The following is a 19,437-nucleotide window of genomic DNA, read 5'->3' on the forward strand; positions in this document are numbered from 1 at the left end:
CAAACGAGCCGATCATAGCTGAGGCTGGTGCTCAAGTTGTAGCCCACAGAATCACTAAATAGCTCATCCTCTCAGAGCTGCTGGCATGGCAGAGTCTTGTTTTATGTGATTCTTAACAGAGATATACAGATAACAGATCCTTTACTTGAATATAAGTAGCAGTACCACGGTGTAAAAATACTTAATTACAAGTAAAAGTCCTGTATTCGTAGTTGTGCTGAAGTAAATGTATGGACGTATCATCTGTCAAAGTACTCAGTATGTTAAAAAATTACCCCCATGAGTATTATATCATAATTTGTATTCTATTGTTGGTTAATTATTACTGACGCTTTAGTATTTTACTGTTGTTTTTGGTTAAGTTGGAACTACTTTGAACTTTTATTTTATTTTACAGTTTGGTTGTTTATTTTATTTTTTAAAAAGTACGACATTTCATTTTAAGTAGTATATACAAATACATGTATATATTGTTATTATATATTATATATATCTTTGTATGTCAATATATAAAAATACATATATGAATAAAGTAACTAAAGATGTCGGATAAATGTAGTGGAGTAAAGAGTATAATAATTCTCTGAAATGTGAAGTAGAAATGGTAATACTCAAATACAACTACCTCTACTTGAGTAAATGTACCTCGGTCCATGTACATCAAACAAAAACATGTAAAATACGAGTGAACAGATTTTGTTTGTAGTAGTTGAAGTGTAATTTGTAGCAGCAGATGGAGCCAGAACGCAGTACTTCATAGTACTGCAGCAGTAACAATACACACTCAGTGTAGAGAGACTAATTTGCCTTGAGTTTAGCTTCCCAGGCTGTCTTGTTTACTGTCCTAAGAGCCTTAACTAAGGGGCCACTGTGATGTGCTGATTTACAGACAACACACAGGTAATAATTAAAATGAACTACTTCCTGTCCAGAGTACGAAGCTGTGCTCTGATTGGCCGTTTCAATGAGGCAGAAACTCGTTAAGGCAGCAAACAAAACGAGTGACGCTCATTCATCTGGTCTCCTAGCAACAACTGAGTTGATGAGTTTGTATTACAGCCTGGCTGATCATTGACATGCTGATGATTTCTTTCCTCTTTGAAGACCAGTAATGTATTCTGTCCTGATGGACCGACGCTGTGAGCCTCCGTGTGCAGAGAGTTGTCGTCGCTGAGCCTTTAAAAACTAAAATATCCTCATAACCGAATGGAAAAAAAGAAGTAAAATAAGATGTTAGTTAAAGATTATCAGCTGAATCTGCAGTTTGGCTTAAATTATATATATTTTTGTGCTTCGTTCTCAGAAATTAGCATAAAACATATCCCTTATTGCCTTTATTCTGAAATACTTACAACAATAAACACCAAATTTGATTATATCATGGTCACGGTAAGGCCTTTATTTTGAAAATTGAAACCAAATATATTTTTTAATTGATTTCAATTTCTGATATTAGTTAATTTCAGGTCAATTTACAACCAATGTTATCATTTTACAGATTACTCTTTTTTTTTTTACTTTGTACTCACAAATTATCATGAAACATTTCCCTTAGTACCTTTATTCTGAAACACCTAATACATTTATACACCAATACTTTGATTTGATTATTTTATGGTCACTTTAAGGCCTTTATTTTGAAAGGTGAGACCAAGAATTTCTTTTGAATTACTGTCAATTTAAAATTTTAATGATTTTCCAGTCACTTTAGCACCAACAATATAATTTTACATTTTACTCACAAATTTTCATGAAACATTTCCCTTAGGGCTTTTATTCTGAAAGTCTGAGACAGATGGTCTGCTGTTAATTGCACATTAATTTAACATGAATTCATTCTTTCTTCATCTCAAGTATTTTCACAATAATAAACTTATCCAACTTTCTACTCAAGAATTTTCTGCAATAAATGTTTAAATGCCAGACCTTTATTTTGAAAATAACAATTCAGAAATTGCTCTAAATGTGAGATTTCCCTCTCGACCTTGGATTTAATATTGTGACAAAATAATCTTAACTCAAGGTCTACTTACTACCTTTTTCTAGAGCTTTCAACCATCACAGTCTTCATCAGTGTTATTTGTTACTATTTATGACCAGTTTCAAGCCAAAATTTTATTTTTTACTTCCGACTCACAATAAATTTAGCCTTAAGTATTATTCCTCTTGTTAATTGTTTTATTTTTAAAATATTTTTTAATTTCATTTATTGAGCAACACATTTACAAACAAGGCAGGTCCAAAATAGTATTGTAAATTAATGTAAATTAAAACAATAACTATAATAATAACCGTCAGTAACTGCACCATCAATACTTTTACTTTAACTACATTAATTTACTTAAGTGTTGCAGGAGTTTAACTTGCAGTAATATGTACTTTAACTTAAGAAACACACACACACACACTAGAGGAAGTGTGTATCCGAGAAAGGGAAGCTGGTTGGGTGGGGGGGGGGCTCTATTCTCGGTGACTTCTTCCTGTTTGGGTGTGGCTTCACAGCACCCTATCTCTGACTGTAGTAAACACCGTGAGTGTGTGTGTGTGTGGGTGTCTCGAGGCGTGTTCCCATCAACACGCTCCGACATGCACAGCTGCTCTCTGACTCCACAGTAACACTCTTTGACTTCTGTAGTTTCAATGTTTTGTTTTTTCTTTGCTGACCTCAGGAGTCGCTTTGACCTTTGACCTCCAGTCTGAGCAGCAACTAGGACAGGAAAAGACTGATGACATCACATGACATCATCAAGTAACGGAAACACACATATGAGGGTTACGTGGTCATTTTGACACTAGTGAGACGTTTAGATGTGCACAGACAACAGCTTTAGTTTGTTTCAAGTAGTATTCAGATACTTCAGTAAAAGTACTAATACTACACTGTGAAAATACTCCAGTACAAGTAAAAGTCCTGCATTAAAAAGTGTGTATTATCAGTAAAATGTACTTTACTGTACTTTAATATTTACCTCTGAGATGTAGTAGAAGTACAAAGTAGCATAAAATAGAAATTACTCAAATAAAGTACAAGTACCTTGAATTTGTACTTCAGTATAGTACCCAAAAACTTATTTGATATCATGTCTATTCTAGATATCTTTCAGTTTTTTGTCATTTCATTGCAGTAAAAAATAGAAACCACAGTACAAAAATACCTCTAGTGTTTCTACTCTGCAGGAAGAGGGAAGCAGCTGAGAGAGAGGCTGGAACGTCACAAGAAAAAAGAAAAGCCAAAATGTGACGAAGTTAGAGCGAAACCGGATGTAAGTGTGGACTGCCTTCAAAATACAAGTATATAATTAACGAAATAATCCACCAAACACAAGTTTTGGAAACTTGTGTTTGGTGGATTATTTCTCTGTTGTTACAATGCTAATTGGCATTGTATTTTACATGGTTGGAAAGCCTGTTTATTTACCTTCACAATGATGTCCAACTTGTAAGGATCATGCATTTGTGGGATGAGCAGCACAGCTGATAATGTGGGTAGCGCTCAAGAAATATTTGCCAAAATGCTCTGCCAATGGTAAACAGTGTATTCTCCTCGAGTTTTGAAAGCGACAGTGAAGAAAATAGAATACATTTCAACTTCATACGACCGTAGAGTAAATATCGACATTTATATTTATATTTGTGTATATATATACAGACGTGGACAAAATTGTTGGTACCCTTCCGTTAAAGAAAGAAAACCCCACAATGGTCACTGAAATAACTTGAAACTGACAAAAGTAATAATAAATAAAAATTTACTGAAAATTAACTAATGAAAATCAGACATTGCTTTTGAATTGTGGTTCAACAGAATCATTTTAAAAAACAAACTAATGAAACTGGCCTGATTCTGTTAAACCACAATTCAAAAGCAATATCTGATTTTCATTAGTTCATTTTCAGTACATTTTTATTTATTATTACTTTTGTCAGTTTCAAGTTATTTCAGTGACCATTGTGGGTTTTTGTTTCTTTAACGGAAGGGTACCAACAATTTTGTCCATGTGTGTGTATATATATATATGTATATATATATATATGTATATATGTATATATATACATATATATATATTTATATATGTTTTTATATATATATTTGGCTTTGTATTCAGTATATTATATAGTTTTGCAATTATGAGAATGGTGTTAATTAGCAGAATTTCTATATTTTTTTCTATTATTTTGAAAGAATTGATAGGAAGCGCTTGCGTGCACTACGTCGAACTTGACGTCAGCACGTAGCGGCGTTGTTCGGAGGGAGCGGCTCTGGTAGAGCGACACAGACACAGAGCGGTAGGGAGAGAGAGAGAGAGAGAGAGACGGACGGCTGGATGACTGTGAGTACCGCTTCCTTTCTCTCTCTTTTCTCTCCCTTTTTACTCCCTTTTCTCGCCTTTTATTACCTCCAACATGTAGATATAGCTTAACCCGGGACACACGGTGACATAGTGGGTGTGTTAGGGAGGTTAGGAGTGGACACAGGCCGGTTCCGAGCCGAGCTGAGCCGAGCTGGGCTGGGTTTGCGGAAGCGACCGTTGGACAGACCGACAGACAGCCGTTAATGATAATATACTGTTGATATAACAAACATGGCGGCTGTCCGTCTTCAACAGAATCTCAACGTTCCATCTTCGAACGTTACTCGGCTAAACCTCCAGCAGGGCGCAGCCGGGCCTGCCGCCAGAGCGTGGCCGGGCAGGGAGCGTTCTGAGGCGGCCAGAGAGCTGCGGAACTCCCGCTGCTTCTGCTGGAGGAAAAAATAAAAGAGAGAGAGAGGAAGTAACTTATTGCAGACTTGAGGAGTTTTTTTGGAGGGAACCTGTCTGTCCGTCTGTCTACCTGTCTGTCTGTCTACCTGTCTGTCTGTCTGTCTGTCTGACTGTAGCTTGGTTTTATTCCCCTGCTGTTGTACTGTCAGCAACAAACACACACACACACACACACACACACACACACACACTGAGTATTGACAGGCCCCACCTAGTTCTGGTTGACTCAGGGATCTCTGTGTGTGTGTTTGTGTGTCCATCTTTCTCCTCCACCAACTTTACTTTAGGAGATTAAACATCATGTACAACAAAGTACAACTACACACTTAGTGCACATTGCAATAATTAATAAAAGGGGTTTAAATACATGATCTGAGCCAAGTTTGACTGGTCTTGAGAGTTTGCGAAATGTGCAAATTTCTGATTGTTTAAAATCTATAAGAATGATGTGAACACACACACGCACACACACTGAGTATTGACAGGCCCCACCTATTACTGGTTGACTCAGGGATCTGTGTGTGTGTGTGTGTGTGTGTGTGTGTTTGTGTGTCCACCTTTCTCCTCCACCAACTTTACTTTAGGAGATTAACATCATGTACAACAAAGTACAACTACAAACTTAGTGCACATTGCAATAATTAATAAAAAGGGGTTTAAATACATGATCTGAGCCAAGTTTGACTGGTCTTGATAGTTTGCAAAATGTGCACATTTCTGATGTTTCAAATCTGCACCAATAATCATCTGGAAGAGTGGTTCTCAACCTTTTTTTTTTTTATGCCCAAAAAATTCTCTGGTTCCAGTTTCTTTTTCTATGTAAATTGAATATTTTGTATTATACACACACACACGCTGAGTATTGAAAGGCCCCACCTACTGTAGTTCTGGTTGACTCAGGGATCTGTGTGTGTGTTTGTGTGTCCATCTTTCTCCTCCAAATTTACTTTAGTAGATTAACATCATGATGCATTCGGTGCCTGTTGGGACAAAGTACAACTACACACTTAATGCACATTGCAATAATAATAAAAGGGGTTAAATGTGAAAATTTCTGAGATAATTTGATTGTTTAAAGTCTATAAGAATGATGTGAACACAGAATAGCTGTTTGATTGTCACCATTCTTTGTGTAAATATCCCTTAAATGCACCAATAATCATCTGGAAGAGTGGTTCCCAACCTTTTTTTACCATGTGAACCCTTTAAATAAAGCTATGCCTAGAATTAATTAGCAACTATTTTGATAGTAGAAGCAAAAATGCCAAAAATTCTCTGGTTCCAGCTTCTTTTTCTATGTAAACTGAATATTTTGGTGTTTTTTTTTACTCAATTTGAAGACATTAACTTGGACTCTAAGAGGTATTTTTCACTATTATCTCAATCGGCAGATACATTGATAATGAAAATAATAATTTTGACTAGGGCGCGGCGATATGGCCAAAGACTTCTATCAAGATATATGTTATTTTATATCTCAATAACAATATAGCCTATATCACGCAGGCTGCCCAGTCGCACAGCAGAACGTGAAATAGTCACGAAATGTAATGTATTGACTCATGTACATAGACACGAATCACAGAAGTCAAAGTAGATTTATTTGTCACGTTACTTCCGTACTCAAGTTACGCCACTTCCGGAGTTATTTTAACCCAAGCCTCGATCTTTTCCTAACGCTAACTAAGTAGGTTTTGTCACGTAACTTCCATACTTAAATTACGCCACTTCCGGAGTTATTTTGACCCAAACCATGATCTTTTCCTAAAGCTAACTAAGTCGGTTTTGCCAAAATACCTGACTTTCGCCCAGGAGAACGGTGTTCGTGTCCCGTGAGATACCGGAAGTCAACGTTGATTTATTTGTCACATAACTTCCGTACTTAAGTTACGGCACTTCCGAAGTTATTTTAACCCAAACCGCAATCTTGTCCTAAAGCTATCTAAGTAGTTTTTTTTATGTAACTTCCATTCCGTTGTCACATGGCGTTTGTCACGTGTTTCCCGTACTGACGTTACGTGTTTTACTTAGTTTACGTACTTATTTTATGATGTTTTCCCTTAACATAACTAAGTGGTTTTCTTGCTTAAACCTAAATCAGTGGTTTTGTCGCCCCCTGCTGATACTGCACATGAATCAATGCTTGTAATATTCATGTCTCTGCGAGGCAAAACGTGACACTGACACGCTGTCCTCTGATGGACAAGCAGGTCTATTACACGCTTTGGCACATCCAATCGTCACATCTGAGAAGCTGCAAACAGAGAATAATTTGGCATTTTTAGTCAGTTTCACTGCAATTTACACTTTTATTAACAAATAATTGCGGCCGGACAGATGAAAAATAGTGAGAAAGATGGTTACAGGGGTGAAAAGTGTATTTCTTTCTTTTTTATTTGTTAATTTGTTATCTCAATGCAGAAAATTATTATTATTATGTTATTTTAATTTGTTTTTAATTGTATTTATTTATTTGTTTATTTATTAATTTATATTTCCTTTTCCTTTTTCTTATTCTTTTTTATTTATTATTCATATTTTTATTTATTTATTTTTTATTTGCTTTGACTTATAGTTGACACGCTGAGACCTTTGACTGTTTTTAAGACAGTTTATCACACCTTTTATATCATTATGTCACTTATCTCGAACTTGTGTTTATTTGTATGAGTGAATATGAAAGTGTTGCTCGAAGTGTGAAAACCATATAGATGTTTATCAGCTGACTCTGCAGCTTTTTAGCCGGATGTGTAAATAGTGATGGTATGCTTACGAGTTAGTTAAGTGGCCACAAAAAAAAAAAACGTATGCAGATTTAAATATCATTATTATGCTTTTATTTTTTACTTTGATTGTGTTTCATGATGCACATGTTAAGTTGACTGTATGAAATATGAGAGGGGCGATCCAGATCCTGGTCCAGGTCCAGGTCCAGAGACACCCAGGTAGAGCCAGACAGGTGTGGGCGGAGTCATAATTCGCTTTCCCCTCATCGGTCTTTGCCCCCTGCTTCAGTTTGTAACTTCCTGCGATTCCCTGAACTCGCCCGAACTTGTTGCATCAAACTGAGCAGAGACATAGAGAGGCGGCCCCGTTCAGACCTGCAGGCACTGAAATCCACCTCTGGTGATGCGTTCACTGACACCTGGACAGCTAAAACTCCACCTAGTCGCTTCATGCATCCTCAGCATCAGGGTTATACTCTAGTAAAGACTTTGAACATATAAATGCAGATGTAAAAGCACAAATTAATCTGAATGTCAACCAGTTCTGCAACAATTAAAATAAATGCTTGTGTAAACTGAACTTTATAATAATATTATATTAATAAATGTGATAATATCTATTGATATTAATGCAATTTAAGTTTTTATTTTATGTTTTTTTTTGCCCTGCGATGGACTGGCGACCTGTCCAGGGTGTACCCTGCCTTCGCCCAATGTCGGCTGGGATCGGCTCCAGCCCCCCCGCGACCCCTAACGGGATAAGCGGTTGCAGATGGATGGATGGATGGATGGTTTTTTTTTTGTTTTTCTGTAGCAGCTGGGTAAAGTCACTGAAAATCACCATTAAACACCTCAAATATATGATATTTTGCTGTGGTGGAAGAAGTGCTCACATCTTTTACTTAAATAAAAGTAAAAATACCACAATGTAAAAATACTGTTCTAAAATTAAAAAAGAAAAAATACCAAAATCCCTGCATTAAAAAAAATCTCAAGTAAAAGTACACAAGTATCATCAGCAAAATGTACTTAAATGATCAACAATGTTATATTATTATACTATATTTATAATATTATTGTATTATGGGATTATTAGTGTTCATTCTATTGCAGCTGGTTGATGTAGAGCTAATTTAAATGTTGTTTAGTTTAATCTTTAATGCATCATATATAACCAGTGGTGGAAGAAGTACTCCTATCTTTTACTTAAGTAAAAGTAAAAAATACCACACTGTAGTAATAGTATTTGTACCACTGGAGGAAGGCAGTAATATTCTAAAAGTAGCAGTAGTATTTGTAGTATACTCTCCTAAAAAATACAGACAGACAGGAGTTCCATTGCAACATCAGCGCCCAGCAGCAGAGCTACTCTGCCGCCATTTTGGACTGAAAGCGACTACCGGACGCCAGTAAAACGTCTGCCTACAAAGTGACGTACAAAAGTAAAATTAAATAATTTATATTCTGTTGTCATATTCTACTGAAATGGCATGTGTTGAACAATAAAATATTATAAATATAATAAGCGTTTTCAGTCAAAAATGGTGGCAGCGGCACCAGAGAGTCTCTTTGCTTCTTTACTCTTTGGCTCCTCTTCCAGTTCATAGCCAAGATGGCGACCGTTGAGGCGTTCCACACTCAACGTTTTTACCGTTATGAGTACAACAACATCCGGGTACTCACTTTGCCATACTTGTCATACGCAAGAACGCAAATTGAGACACAGCAACAGGAATTCTGGGTAAAATAACCCACTGGAAAAATGGCGGTTAGAAAGAGAGAGATGTAAATGTTTGGTCCTTACACCACCTGCTTAACTACACACACACTTAACACTTATCTCATCACCATGGTAACCTTGGCAGACCCTTATTAACAGAGACGAGTGTGTGTGTGTGTGTGTGTGTGTGCGTCGTCTCCGTCGTGTTGCTTCTTGTTGCTGCAACGACAAACACACAGCGAGGCATGACTGGTATGCAAACACACACACATGAGGGTGCATAGCAACAGTAACCAGGAAGGATTCCACAGTTGTGACATCACCACCAGCTGTTTGTGTGCGAATCACCTGACCTCTCTCTGTTTTTAATGAACATCACCCAGATGCATGCTGGGTAATAATGACCTCCCAGTGAGAGGTGTGTGTAATTGATGGTTTTACAGCTGCAGGTGTGTCGTAGTAACGCTGCTCTGTGATTGGATGATTAACCTGTCTGTCTGTCTCTCTCTCTCTTCCAGCAGTGAGACAGTCAGGATGCGTGAATACAAACTGGTTGTTTTAGGATCAGGAGGAGTCGGCAAGTCAGCTCTGGTGAGTCATTAAACACACTTTACTGTCTCTACTCAGGTGTTTCTATTAAAGGATAACTAGCTATGGTTTTATTACTGTCAGTAAACAAAACAGCCACTGAGTTACTCCCACACTGACCAGGAAAGGGACGATTTTTAATAAACTAGAGCATCACTGAGGACAATTTCTATCCCGAATTAGAGAGAATATTGTATTATATGTGTTAACATTTAAAGTTTATATTCCTCCAAGAACGGTACGTTTCTGGCAACCTACCAGCTTTAAAATGCACAATTTGCTAATGGAGTTTGGTGAGCAGATGCTAAATCAGCATGCGGCTATTTAGCAGTAGCAAAATACACTATTTTGACTCAATCTCACATACACCGTCCTGCTGCCACTAACACTCACTACCAGAGCACCACATGTGGATTAATCCACCGCAGAAAATAGTCCCCAACAAATGCACTATTTCCTCCTGTTTGTTTGATTAAAAACTTGCTCTGTATTGGCAAGAATCTGGCGATACGATACATATCATGATACAGGGGTAATGATTCAATATATTGCGATTAGGACTGTCAATCAATGCAAATATTTTATCACGATTAATTGCATGATTATCCATAGTTAATAGCAATTAATTGCGATTAATCACACATTTTTTATCCGTTCAAAATGAACCTTAAAGGGAGATTTGTCAAGTATTTGACACTCTTATCAACATGGGAGTGGACAAATATGCTGCTTTATGCAAATTTATGGATATTTATTATTGAAAATCAATTAACAACACAAAACAATGAGAGATATTGTTCAGAAACCCTCACAGGTACTTCATTTAGCATAAAAAATATGCTCAAATCATGACATGGCAAACTGCAGCCCAACAGGCAACAACAGCTGTCAGTGTGTCAGTGTGCTGACTTGACTATGACTTGCCCCAAACTGCATGTGATTATCATAAAGTGGGCATGTCTGTAAAGGGGAGACTTGTGGGTACCCAGAGAACCCATTTACATTCACATATTAGAGGTCAGAGGTCAAAGGACCCCTTTGAAAATGGCCATGACAGTTTTTCTTCCTCAAAATTTAGCTTACGTTTGGAGCGTTATTTAACCTCCTTCACGACAAGGTAGTATGACATGGTTGGTACCAATGGATTCTTTAGGTTTTATAGTTTCATATGATACCAGTATCTTCACTCTAGCTTTAAGGAGGACGAGTTTGTCTGCGCTTCAATGTATACATTTTCTCAAACTCTCATGATGTCGATTAAATATCACTCCAAAGTCTCCATCAGATAAAAAGCGGATGCAGACTGATGTCACTGATGTTTGTCTGTGAATCATCTCCAGTGTTTCCATCTGACACACACACACACACACACACACACACACACACACACACACACACACAGTGTCACTACAATGAAGTGCTTCAGTCCAGATGATATAATGGAGACGTGTCAGTGTGTCACATTAATTCCATTCTAATGACTTCCAATGGAGACCAGAACAGAGCTCCATTAACATTACTGGCCTACTTCTCTTTATCCCACTGCCTGTCTCTCTCTCTCTGTCTGTCTGTCTCTATCCTGTCTTTCCGTCTGCAGACTGTCCAGTTCGTTCAGGGAATCTTTGTGGAGAAATACGACCCGACGATAGAGGATTCCTACAGGAAGGTAAGACAGCTTCCTGTTTGTCTCTCTGGGTGATGTGAGACAGTTAGTAGTCGCTAGTACCATCACTGGCTGATGGGACAGACTGGATGCTGATGTTAGCTGCTAACCATCGTACAATATAACACAGAAGGAAATAATTAAAAGGAGGAGAGGAAGAAGAAGGAAAAGATGGAGGTGAGGGAGATAAGAGAGAGGAAGGAAAACTATCAGAAGAAGAAAAAGCAGAAAGGAAATGAAGAGGAAGAGAAGAAGAGAAAAGAAAACATCAGTAAATGTAGAAGAAGGAGAATATGGAAGCTGAATTCTGCCAAGAAAGGGAAAAAAATAGATGAAAGGTTATGATAAAAATAAAAATGCTCGTGAAAATTATGAGATTAGTCAAAATTATTAAATAATAAGTCGAAATGATTAAATAATAAGTAAAAATTACGAGATATTAAGTCAAAAGTATTAGATAATAAGTACAAATTATCAAATAAGTATGAAAATATTAAATAAGTCAAAATGACCAAATAAATAATAAATCTAAATATTAAATAATAAGTCAAAATTATCAAAGAAGTAAAAATGATTAAATAAGTCAAAATGATCAAGTAAGTAAAAAAATATAAATAATAAGTCAAAATTATCAAATAATGAGACAAAATATTAAATTATTAGTCAAAATGATTAAATAAGTGAAATTATTAAATAAGTAAAAAATGATCAAATAGTTATAATTATGATATATTAAATAAAAATGATGAGATAATAAATCTAAATATTAAATAATAAGTCAAAATTATTAAATAATAAGTACAAATTGTAAAATAAGTCGAAAATATTAAATAATAAATAAAAAAATATTAAATAATAAGTACAAATTCTGGGATATCAAAACAAAATGTATATTTTCAGTACGAACATATCCACTCCCTTCAGTTTCAATTGTCTCCACCCGCCTGCTGCAGCCAACTTTTTATCCACTTCCTTATTTTATTGTAAAGGCTGAGAATTGTGACCACATGTTGTTGCATCGCAGCATAACTCCACCCGTCAGAGAAGCACCACAGATTAGTATCATGTTCACCATGTTCACCATCTTAGTTTACAAGCTGAGCCTGATGGGAATGTCTTTAGTTCTGCAGGTATTTGGTCATAAACGTCACTATACCTGACACACTAAAATGTTGACCTGATGATGGCGCTAGATGAAAAATCAGAGGCTCAACAAAGTTATAATAGTTCATCCTGAGTAATGAAGCATGTTTCATCACAATCTCTCTGTTGTCACAAGTTGAACATTTGGGGGGAAGTCTTTCTCAAGTTTCTGGTGACATTTATTGTGAAATTTTGGTAAATGGTTCGTTGGTAATGTTTTGGTGAAACACTGAGGACTCTCTGTTTCTCTCTGTGTCTCTGATTCCAGCAAGTGGAGGTCGATGGACAGCAGTGTATGTTGGAGATCCTGGACACAGCAGGAACAGTAAGACCTGTCTGCCTGTTAATCTGTCTGTCTGTTCATCTGCTAACGTTTCCCTTCATAAAACCATAAAAACACACACAGAAGTCATAAATAAAAATACCTTTGTCCACATACTATATCTGTCTGTCTCCCTGACCACCCGTCTGTCTGCCCGTCTGTCTACAGGAGCAGTTCACGGCGATGCGAGACCTGTACATGAAGAACGGTCAGGGCTTCGCTCTGGTCTACTCCATCACGGCTCAGTCGACCTTCAACGACCTCCAGGACCTCCGGGAGCAGATCCTCAGAGTGAAAGACACCGAGGACGTACGACACACACACACTCACACAAACACAAACACACACACACACACACACATTGGAAAACACCTGTCAGTATACAGAGCCAAAGTCATGATATCACTTCCTGTCTAGCTTCTGTAACTCAATACAATCTCTCATTCAGCGTTTCTTTCATCGGACTTTTTGAACAAATGAAACCTGTTCCTGGAAATAACAAATCAGCATCCACTTATATATTCCTTATACAAAGTGTAAACAAATAGGTAAAAATTTCCCAGAGCTGATCTATGAAGAGCTTGTTTTATCTGACCAAATCTAAAGATGTTTAATTTATAATATCATAACATACAGAAAAGCAGCAAATCATCACATTCGACAAGATGGAACCAGAGAATGTTTGACACTTTTGCTTGATAAATGACTTAATTGATTGACTAACGGTTTCTAACTAGTGATGGGGAAATGAGCAGGGTTTGATACGGTGTAAACGGTGACATCTGCTGGCCAACACGTGGCACTGCATTATCTGTGAAACCTCATAATGGAGCTCTGAATCAAAATACATTTAAACCCACTGACGTTATCCATCAAAACAGAGTATCTGCTTTTAAATGTTATGGAATCATCTCACTGCAATGCTTTTAATTTGAAAGTTACTTTGAGTTGTGTTGGAAATGCATTAATGGGAATATTTGTTGTTGCGTCGCAGGTTCCTATGATCCTGGTTGGGAATAAGTGCGACCTGGAGGTAGAGCGCGTGGTGGCCAAAGAGTCGGGCGTCGGCCTCGCCCGCCAGTGGAACTCCTGCGCCTTCCTGGAGACCTCGGCCAAGAGCAAGATCAACGTCAACGAGGTGACCACACACATACACACTGTGTTCACATTAGAGGTCTCCACCGGTAACTCAGTTCTGAGCTACCCGAGAAACACAACCTGGGACCCGAGTGGTGCCAGGTCTGGATTTTGAGAGCAACTTTTTGATGTCAAGGATGTCCTGTGCTTTTGCGCTGCGTGTTAGTAAATAGCCTACAACTCCATTAAATTCTGTTGATGTCATGCTACTAGCACTACTAGCTACTGGCCGATAGCCGGTTGTTTGGGAACAGAGACGTTAATACATCCCACCACGGTACAGGCTTACAGCAAACAGCCCATGGGTGTAAAATAAGATAATGAAAGTGATGAATTACAGGCAATATATCCATTATTACAGCCGCCTACAGCTGGCAGGAAGCTGGCAGAACCGGATATGTCATACGAGAGTGCAGGGCGGTGCAGTCCCTTGGGTACTGATGCGCGTTCATTATTGCAAGGAAAATATCTCTGGATTCAGCTGTTAGTTCATTTTACTCATTGGCGTTTTCAGTCCAAAATGGCGGCTGCGCTGTTGCAGAAAGCCCCAGAGTTTCGTCTCTTTGCTTCTATACTCTTTGGCCATGTGTACCTGCAAAAAAAGGCTGAATAATAATGATATAACTTTACTTTATTATTATTATAGACTATTTTTGTGGTAATTCTTTTGAGCTCCGGCACAATCTTTGCTTGTCAGTCGGATGACAATCATTAATTATAAATATAAAACAGTCCACAGTGTAAACATTTTTTTTTTTTCTTTAACTTTAGATATTTAAATATATCGATGTGTGTTTTTGCAGATCTTCTACGACCTTGTGCGACAGATTAACAGGAAGAGTCCAGTTCAAGGGAAAACTCGCAAAAAGTCCAACTGTCAACTTCTCTAATGACAGGTAATTATTAAAATATACTGATCTATTATTAAACACACACACACACTATTGTACAAATTGTTCTTCTCTCTCCAGTTCCTGCTCACCTGACCGACAACCAACCAACCAACCAACCAACCAATCACAGGACATCTTCCAGCTGGCCACGCCCCTTTAACACGATCACGTCATCATCAACATCAGCCACCTCTGACCTCTGTTCCCGTGACGACCACTTCTCCCATCCCCTCACCACACAGTCTGACAGAGACTGTTGCCTTGGAAACATTAAAACCAAACACCGAAAGACTGCAGCGGCGATGATGATGATGACGATGATGAAGATTCTGCTGTTGCAGGAATGGGGGGGCTGTCCAAACAACTGCCCAAATTTAAACTACGGTTCCCATCATGCTCTCTGCTAGGCCATTTTTGCGCTGGGGGAGTGGCCTCATGCTTTTTACTTTTAAATGTTTCTTTCCTTTTTCCTTATTTTCTAGCAGTCCCGAGCCGTTCACACGCACTTCACTGTCGGCTGTGTGCGTGGCTCTGGTTGAACCTGTGGATCCATTCAGTGATTATTATTACGGTGGTTATTATTATGATTCTGTGTGAAAAGATATAAAAGTCATTTAATGTTTTTGTTTTTGATTTTTGGGGTGGGGGGGCGGGGGTAAAGGGTGCAGCAGGTCAGGCAGTCAGCTCAGCACGCTCTTAGCTTTGAGCTAACTTAAAGGGACTATTTGTAACTTTCAGAAATGCATGTTAACAGCGACACCTGTGGCTGTTAAGTCAACGAAAGTCAGCGTCGGGCTCGCGCTTGCTCGCTCTAAATAGACTTGAACGAGCATCCATCAAAACAGTGAGGCGACACACGTCAGCTAAAACCACAATATCACTCTATATTTCACCTGCTTGGCAGTAATGTTAGCTGACCAGACGAAGGTCTCTCCATGAATCACTGCTGATCCTAGTGTTTTGATTTAGTGTAGATTTATACGTGTAAAAAGTTACAAACAGTCCCTTTAAGTTAGCCAACAGCTACGGGAGTTATTTTGCAATATTCCACGAAAATGCTAACTATCCAAATTTGCGATTTGTTGCTTGATTGGCATATTTGTTAAAGAAGTTAATGTAGAAAAAACTTAAATAGATTTGGGCTAGCTTGTTAGCCTAGCAGCTAGTAAAAATATGGTGAGCAAATTATGCTATTTGTGGAGTGTTAGCATTATTAGTATACACCCCCAAAAACTTGTAAATTAGGAAAAACTAACAATGCTAAACATGCTGTTTGTGAACAAAACATCAACGCTAACAACGCCACAAATAAATGATAGTAGCTGTGTGCTTGTTAGCGTAGCAGCACGGTGAGCTGACTCTGGATCTGCTGCTCAGGGCGGACATGTTGCCTTTAGACAGCAGACTCACACTGGTCCTGTACCTTCTGTGTGCGTGTGTGTATGTGTGTGTGTGTGTGTGTCTGTGTGTGTATGCGTGCGTGTGTGTGTATGTGTTTGTGTTTGTGTGTTTGTGAGCTGCATAAGAACGATGAACCACGCCAGTTTCTGTGATTTTTGGCCCAGTTGGGGTTGGGGAGGGGGATTATTTTTACTGAGCAGGGCAGCCAGCAGATGTTGTTTCTGTATTATTAACCATATTCTTACCTGATTATTAATGTTATTAACACATCTGAGAGGGAAGCACTGAATTCCTTTAACTGATGGGCATACAGACGAATCCAATGTTTTGTGTGTTCCGCGATCTAGCAGCGCTGCCATTACTGCGGTGGCAAGTCGTAGTGACTCTACGGTCTGCCAACCGATTAACTTGTGACTTTCAGTTGACGTAGATAATAAACACAGATGAGTATGTATTTAATATTGATTAAAGTAAAATTGAAGGCTTTCACGAGGACACAACCGTTGTCAATACGAGCAACCACGATGCATTCAGTTAACGCGGTTAGCAGACACTGCTGACCGATTAATGATGTTTACTTTGTCGTCATTAGGTTGCTTTAGTTAGAGCAACTAACGTTATATTTCACAATAACGCCACGGTTAGTTGATGGGGTTAATTTATTCTGTGGGACCACTGCAGCATCTAGACAGTGCCTTTAGTCCGGTAACGTTAGAAAGCTAAGCAGTTGTAATTTAGCTGACGTTACTTGTTTCAGGCTAACGTTAGGCAGCTGAGAACCGCTCAGGTTCTTCCCGAACTCCTAGACATTGTTGTCAAAAGTAACCTTACATAGAAAGTAAAGGTAAAAGTAGAAAATTGTACACTTCTTAGGACAGTTTGCATTCAAACGTGTGCGTATTGTAGCGAGATGCCACCGCAGTAATAGCGACTTGGTTACTTCCGGTATTTCGCCGGATTCGTCTATATTAAACTATCCAGCTATGGAGGACCAAACTTGACCAAAAAAGTCAGGGCTGGTCCTCCGTATCCTTGCATGCTCAGATCATCGGGTGATATATTTCATGCTAATACTTTAGTAGTAGTAAGTAGCTCAGAGCTAACATGCTAAAGTGTTAGCATGGAGCGCCACTGACAAAAGGATGCTGTCAATATCCTCATCAGTCAAAGAGGAACTGAAATCTCAGTGTTTCTTTTTAACAGTAGCACGGCTGAGGTTGAGCCCGGCCGGAGGAGGCTGGGTTTGAAGCTGAAGCCCCGCCCCTTGTGTATTTGGGGGCGTGGCCTGTGAAGCAGCAGCCACAGAAAGCCTTTGAATACGTGTCTTTGTTTGCAATGTGAGAGTGGTCAGTCATCTTGTACATGTTGGACCTCTGTGAGTACTGCTGTGCACAGTGTTGTACTATCGGGAGTACTGCGGTACAGTGTGGTACTGCTGTCAGTATTCTGGTTCTCCTGCAGTACGTTCAGTCATGTAGCATGTTGATGTTTCTGTCAGTACTCAGTCTGACCTCCAGGAGGTGCTGCGACAGTTTGCATGCCAAGCAGAGGCTTCCAGGTCAAAGGTCCGTTTGCAGCCGTGGCGGGGCATTTCCTGTCAGCTCCAGTGTTGGCGCGATTATCCCAACGTACAGTATAAATAAAACTGTCGCTTGCTAACATGCTTGCATGGTAACAAATAGGCAACTCCCATTGAGAAGTTTAGGGAAACGCTTTCGATGAAGCATAAATTTCCCGCGGCTGCAAGCAGACCTTTCTGGCTTCCGCAGTAACAGAGGCTGTGGTGGCGTTCGTCATTTCGTGCGACTTCTGGGGCTGTAATTTTCGACAAACTCATAGTTTTATTATAGACATTTGGCAGATCTAAAGGTCTTAGTATGCTTCAAAATAAGTTCGACTATTTCTAAAAGCAAGTTTTTGCGCACAGTCTTTCCTCGAAGACATTCGTGGCGTTGAGCTTGTGAGAGAAAACTTGACCTTTCTTTCACACTCCCACGAAGTGAGTGCATTGTTGGATTGTCTTTTTCGGAAAGTCATAAAAATTGTCAGAAGCAGTCACGATTCTGTCAACAAAGACTTAGTTTAAAGCATACGGAGGCCTCAACATCCATCCTTTTTTTCGAGCTAGGCTAGCAGTTTCCCCCTGCTTCCATTCTTTGTGCTAAGCTAGGCTAAATGCATCCCGGACCTATCTCTGTACAGATTAAACTGATGTCTTGAGTTCCTGTAAAACGGCTCCTTTAGTGAATAGAAGTCGCGCTGAAGTGACGAGGGCAACCGCAGCCAGATGCAAACTGAAACGATTCACTCAAAGAAGAAAATTATTTTACATTACTGAAATAAATCTGCTTCTTTTTCTCTGTATGGCATGATGACCAGTGAAATGTAAAAGGGACCAGTTCAGCCAGTGCAAGTATCAGGTTAAATTTCCGTCGTCGGAGTTTAAAACTGGTGTGATAAATTGGCGTGAACTGGTTTCTTCCAGTACAGAAACCCACAGCAGCAGCGGGAGGTAGGGGAGGGGAGGGGGGGTGAAGCCAAATGTAAAGTAAAAACTAAAAAGCCTTAAATGAATAAAAGTGGTGCAATTTTGTAACAGCAACCTGCGATGTGGAGTCATTCTGAATAGATAGATAGATATAGATAGACAGAGATGATGATAGAGGTACATGTCGCCCTCTGGTGGCAGAGTTTTATAAAGTCATCCAGCTTGTATGACAATATACAGAAAACAAACATTTTCATGCACAGAAACCACAGCTTTCACATTTTATATTCTTATATATTTGATTTATATAATATAATTGTATTATATAATATAATTTTGTTCCTTCATCATCATTAATTATCAAGATTTAAAATGTGTGGATCCAAATGAATTTATTGATTAGAAGCAATGAAATAAAACAAGACGGGGTCATTATTATTATTAATTTGTGGGGTCATTATTTTTTAATATAATTCTTTAAGGGGTCATTATTATTATTATTATTAATAATTTTATAGGTCATTATTTTTATTTCTTGAGGGTTTATTATTATTATTGTTATTATTATTATTATTATTATTATTATTAATAAT

At 38.4% G+C, this 19,437-nt stretch overlaps 2 protein-coding genes across 3 annotated transcripts in view; one reads left to right on the forward strand and one right to left on the reverse strand.

Moving 5' to 3' along the window:
• The window catches only part of grip1 (glutamate receptor interacting protein 1), a 239,011-nt gene that overhangs the window by 93,723 nt on the left and 125,851 nt on the right, over nucleotides 1-19,437 (reverse strand). The window lies entirely within an intron of this gene.
• LOC141761495 (ras-related protein Rap-1b) lies at nucleotides 4,234-15,577 on the forward strand. Of its 2 annotated transcripts, none has more exons than XM_074624833.1 (8): nucleotides 4,234-4,331; nucleotides 9,728-9,800; nucleotides 11,395-11,463; nucleotides 12,872-12,928; nucleotides 13,094-13,234; nucleotides 13,920-14,063; nucleotides 14,866-14,958; nucleotides 15,034-15,577. In XM_074624833.1, exons 2-7 carry the CDS (start codon nucleotides 9,744-9,746, stop codon nucleotides 14,950-14,952), a joined length of 555 nt encoding a protein of 184 aa, XP_074480934.1. In that variant the 5' UTR covers nucleotides 4,234-4,331; nucleotides 9,728-9,743; the 3' UTR covers nucleotides 14,953-14,958; nucleotides 15,034-15,577. The 2 variants fall into 2 exon arrangements, with proteins under 2 accessions (XP_074480934.1, XP_074480935.1); XM_074624834.1 differs by having other exon boundaries at nucleotides 4,271-4,331; nucleotides 9,731-9,800.

Source organism: Sebastes fasciatus, chromosome 23 (genome assembly GCF_043250625.1).
Source record: "Sebastes fasciatus isolate fSebFas1 chromosome 23, fSebFas1.pri, whole genome shotgun sequence".
NCBI classification, from domain to species: domain Eukaryota; kingdom Metazoa; phylum Chordata; class Actinopteri; order Perciformes; family Sebastidae; genus Sebastes; species Sebastes fasciatus.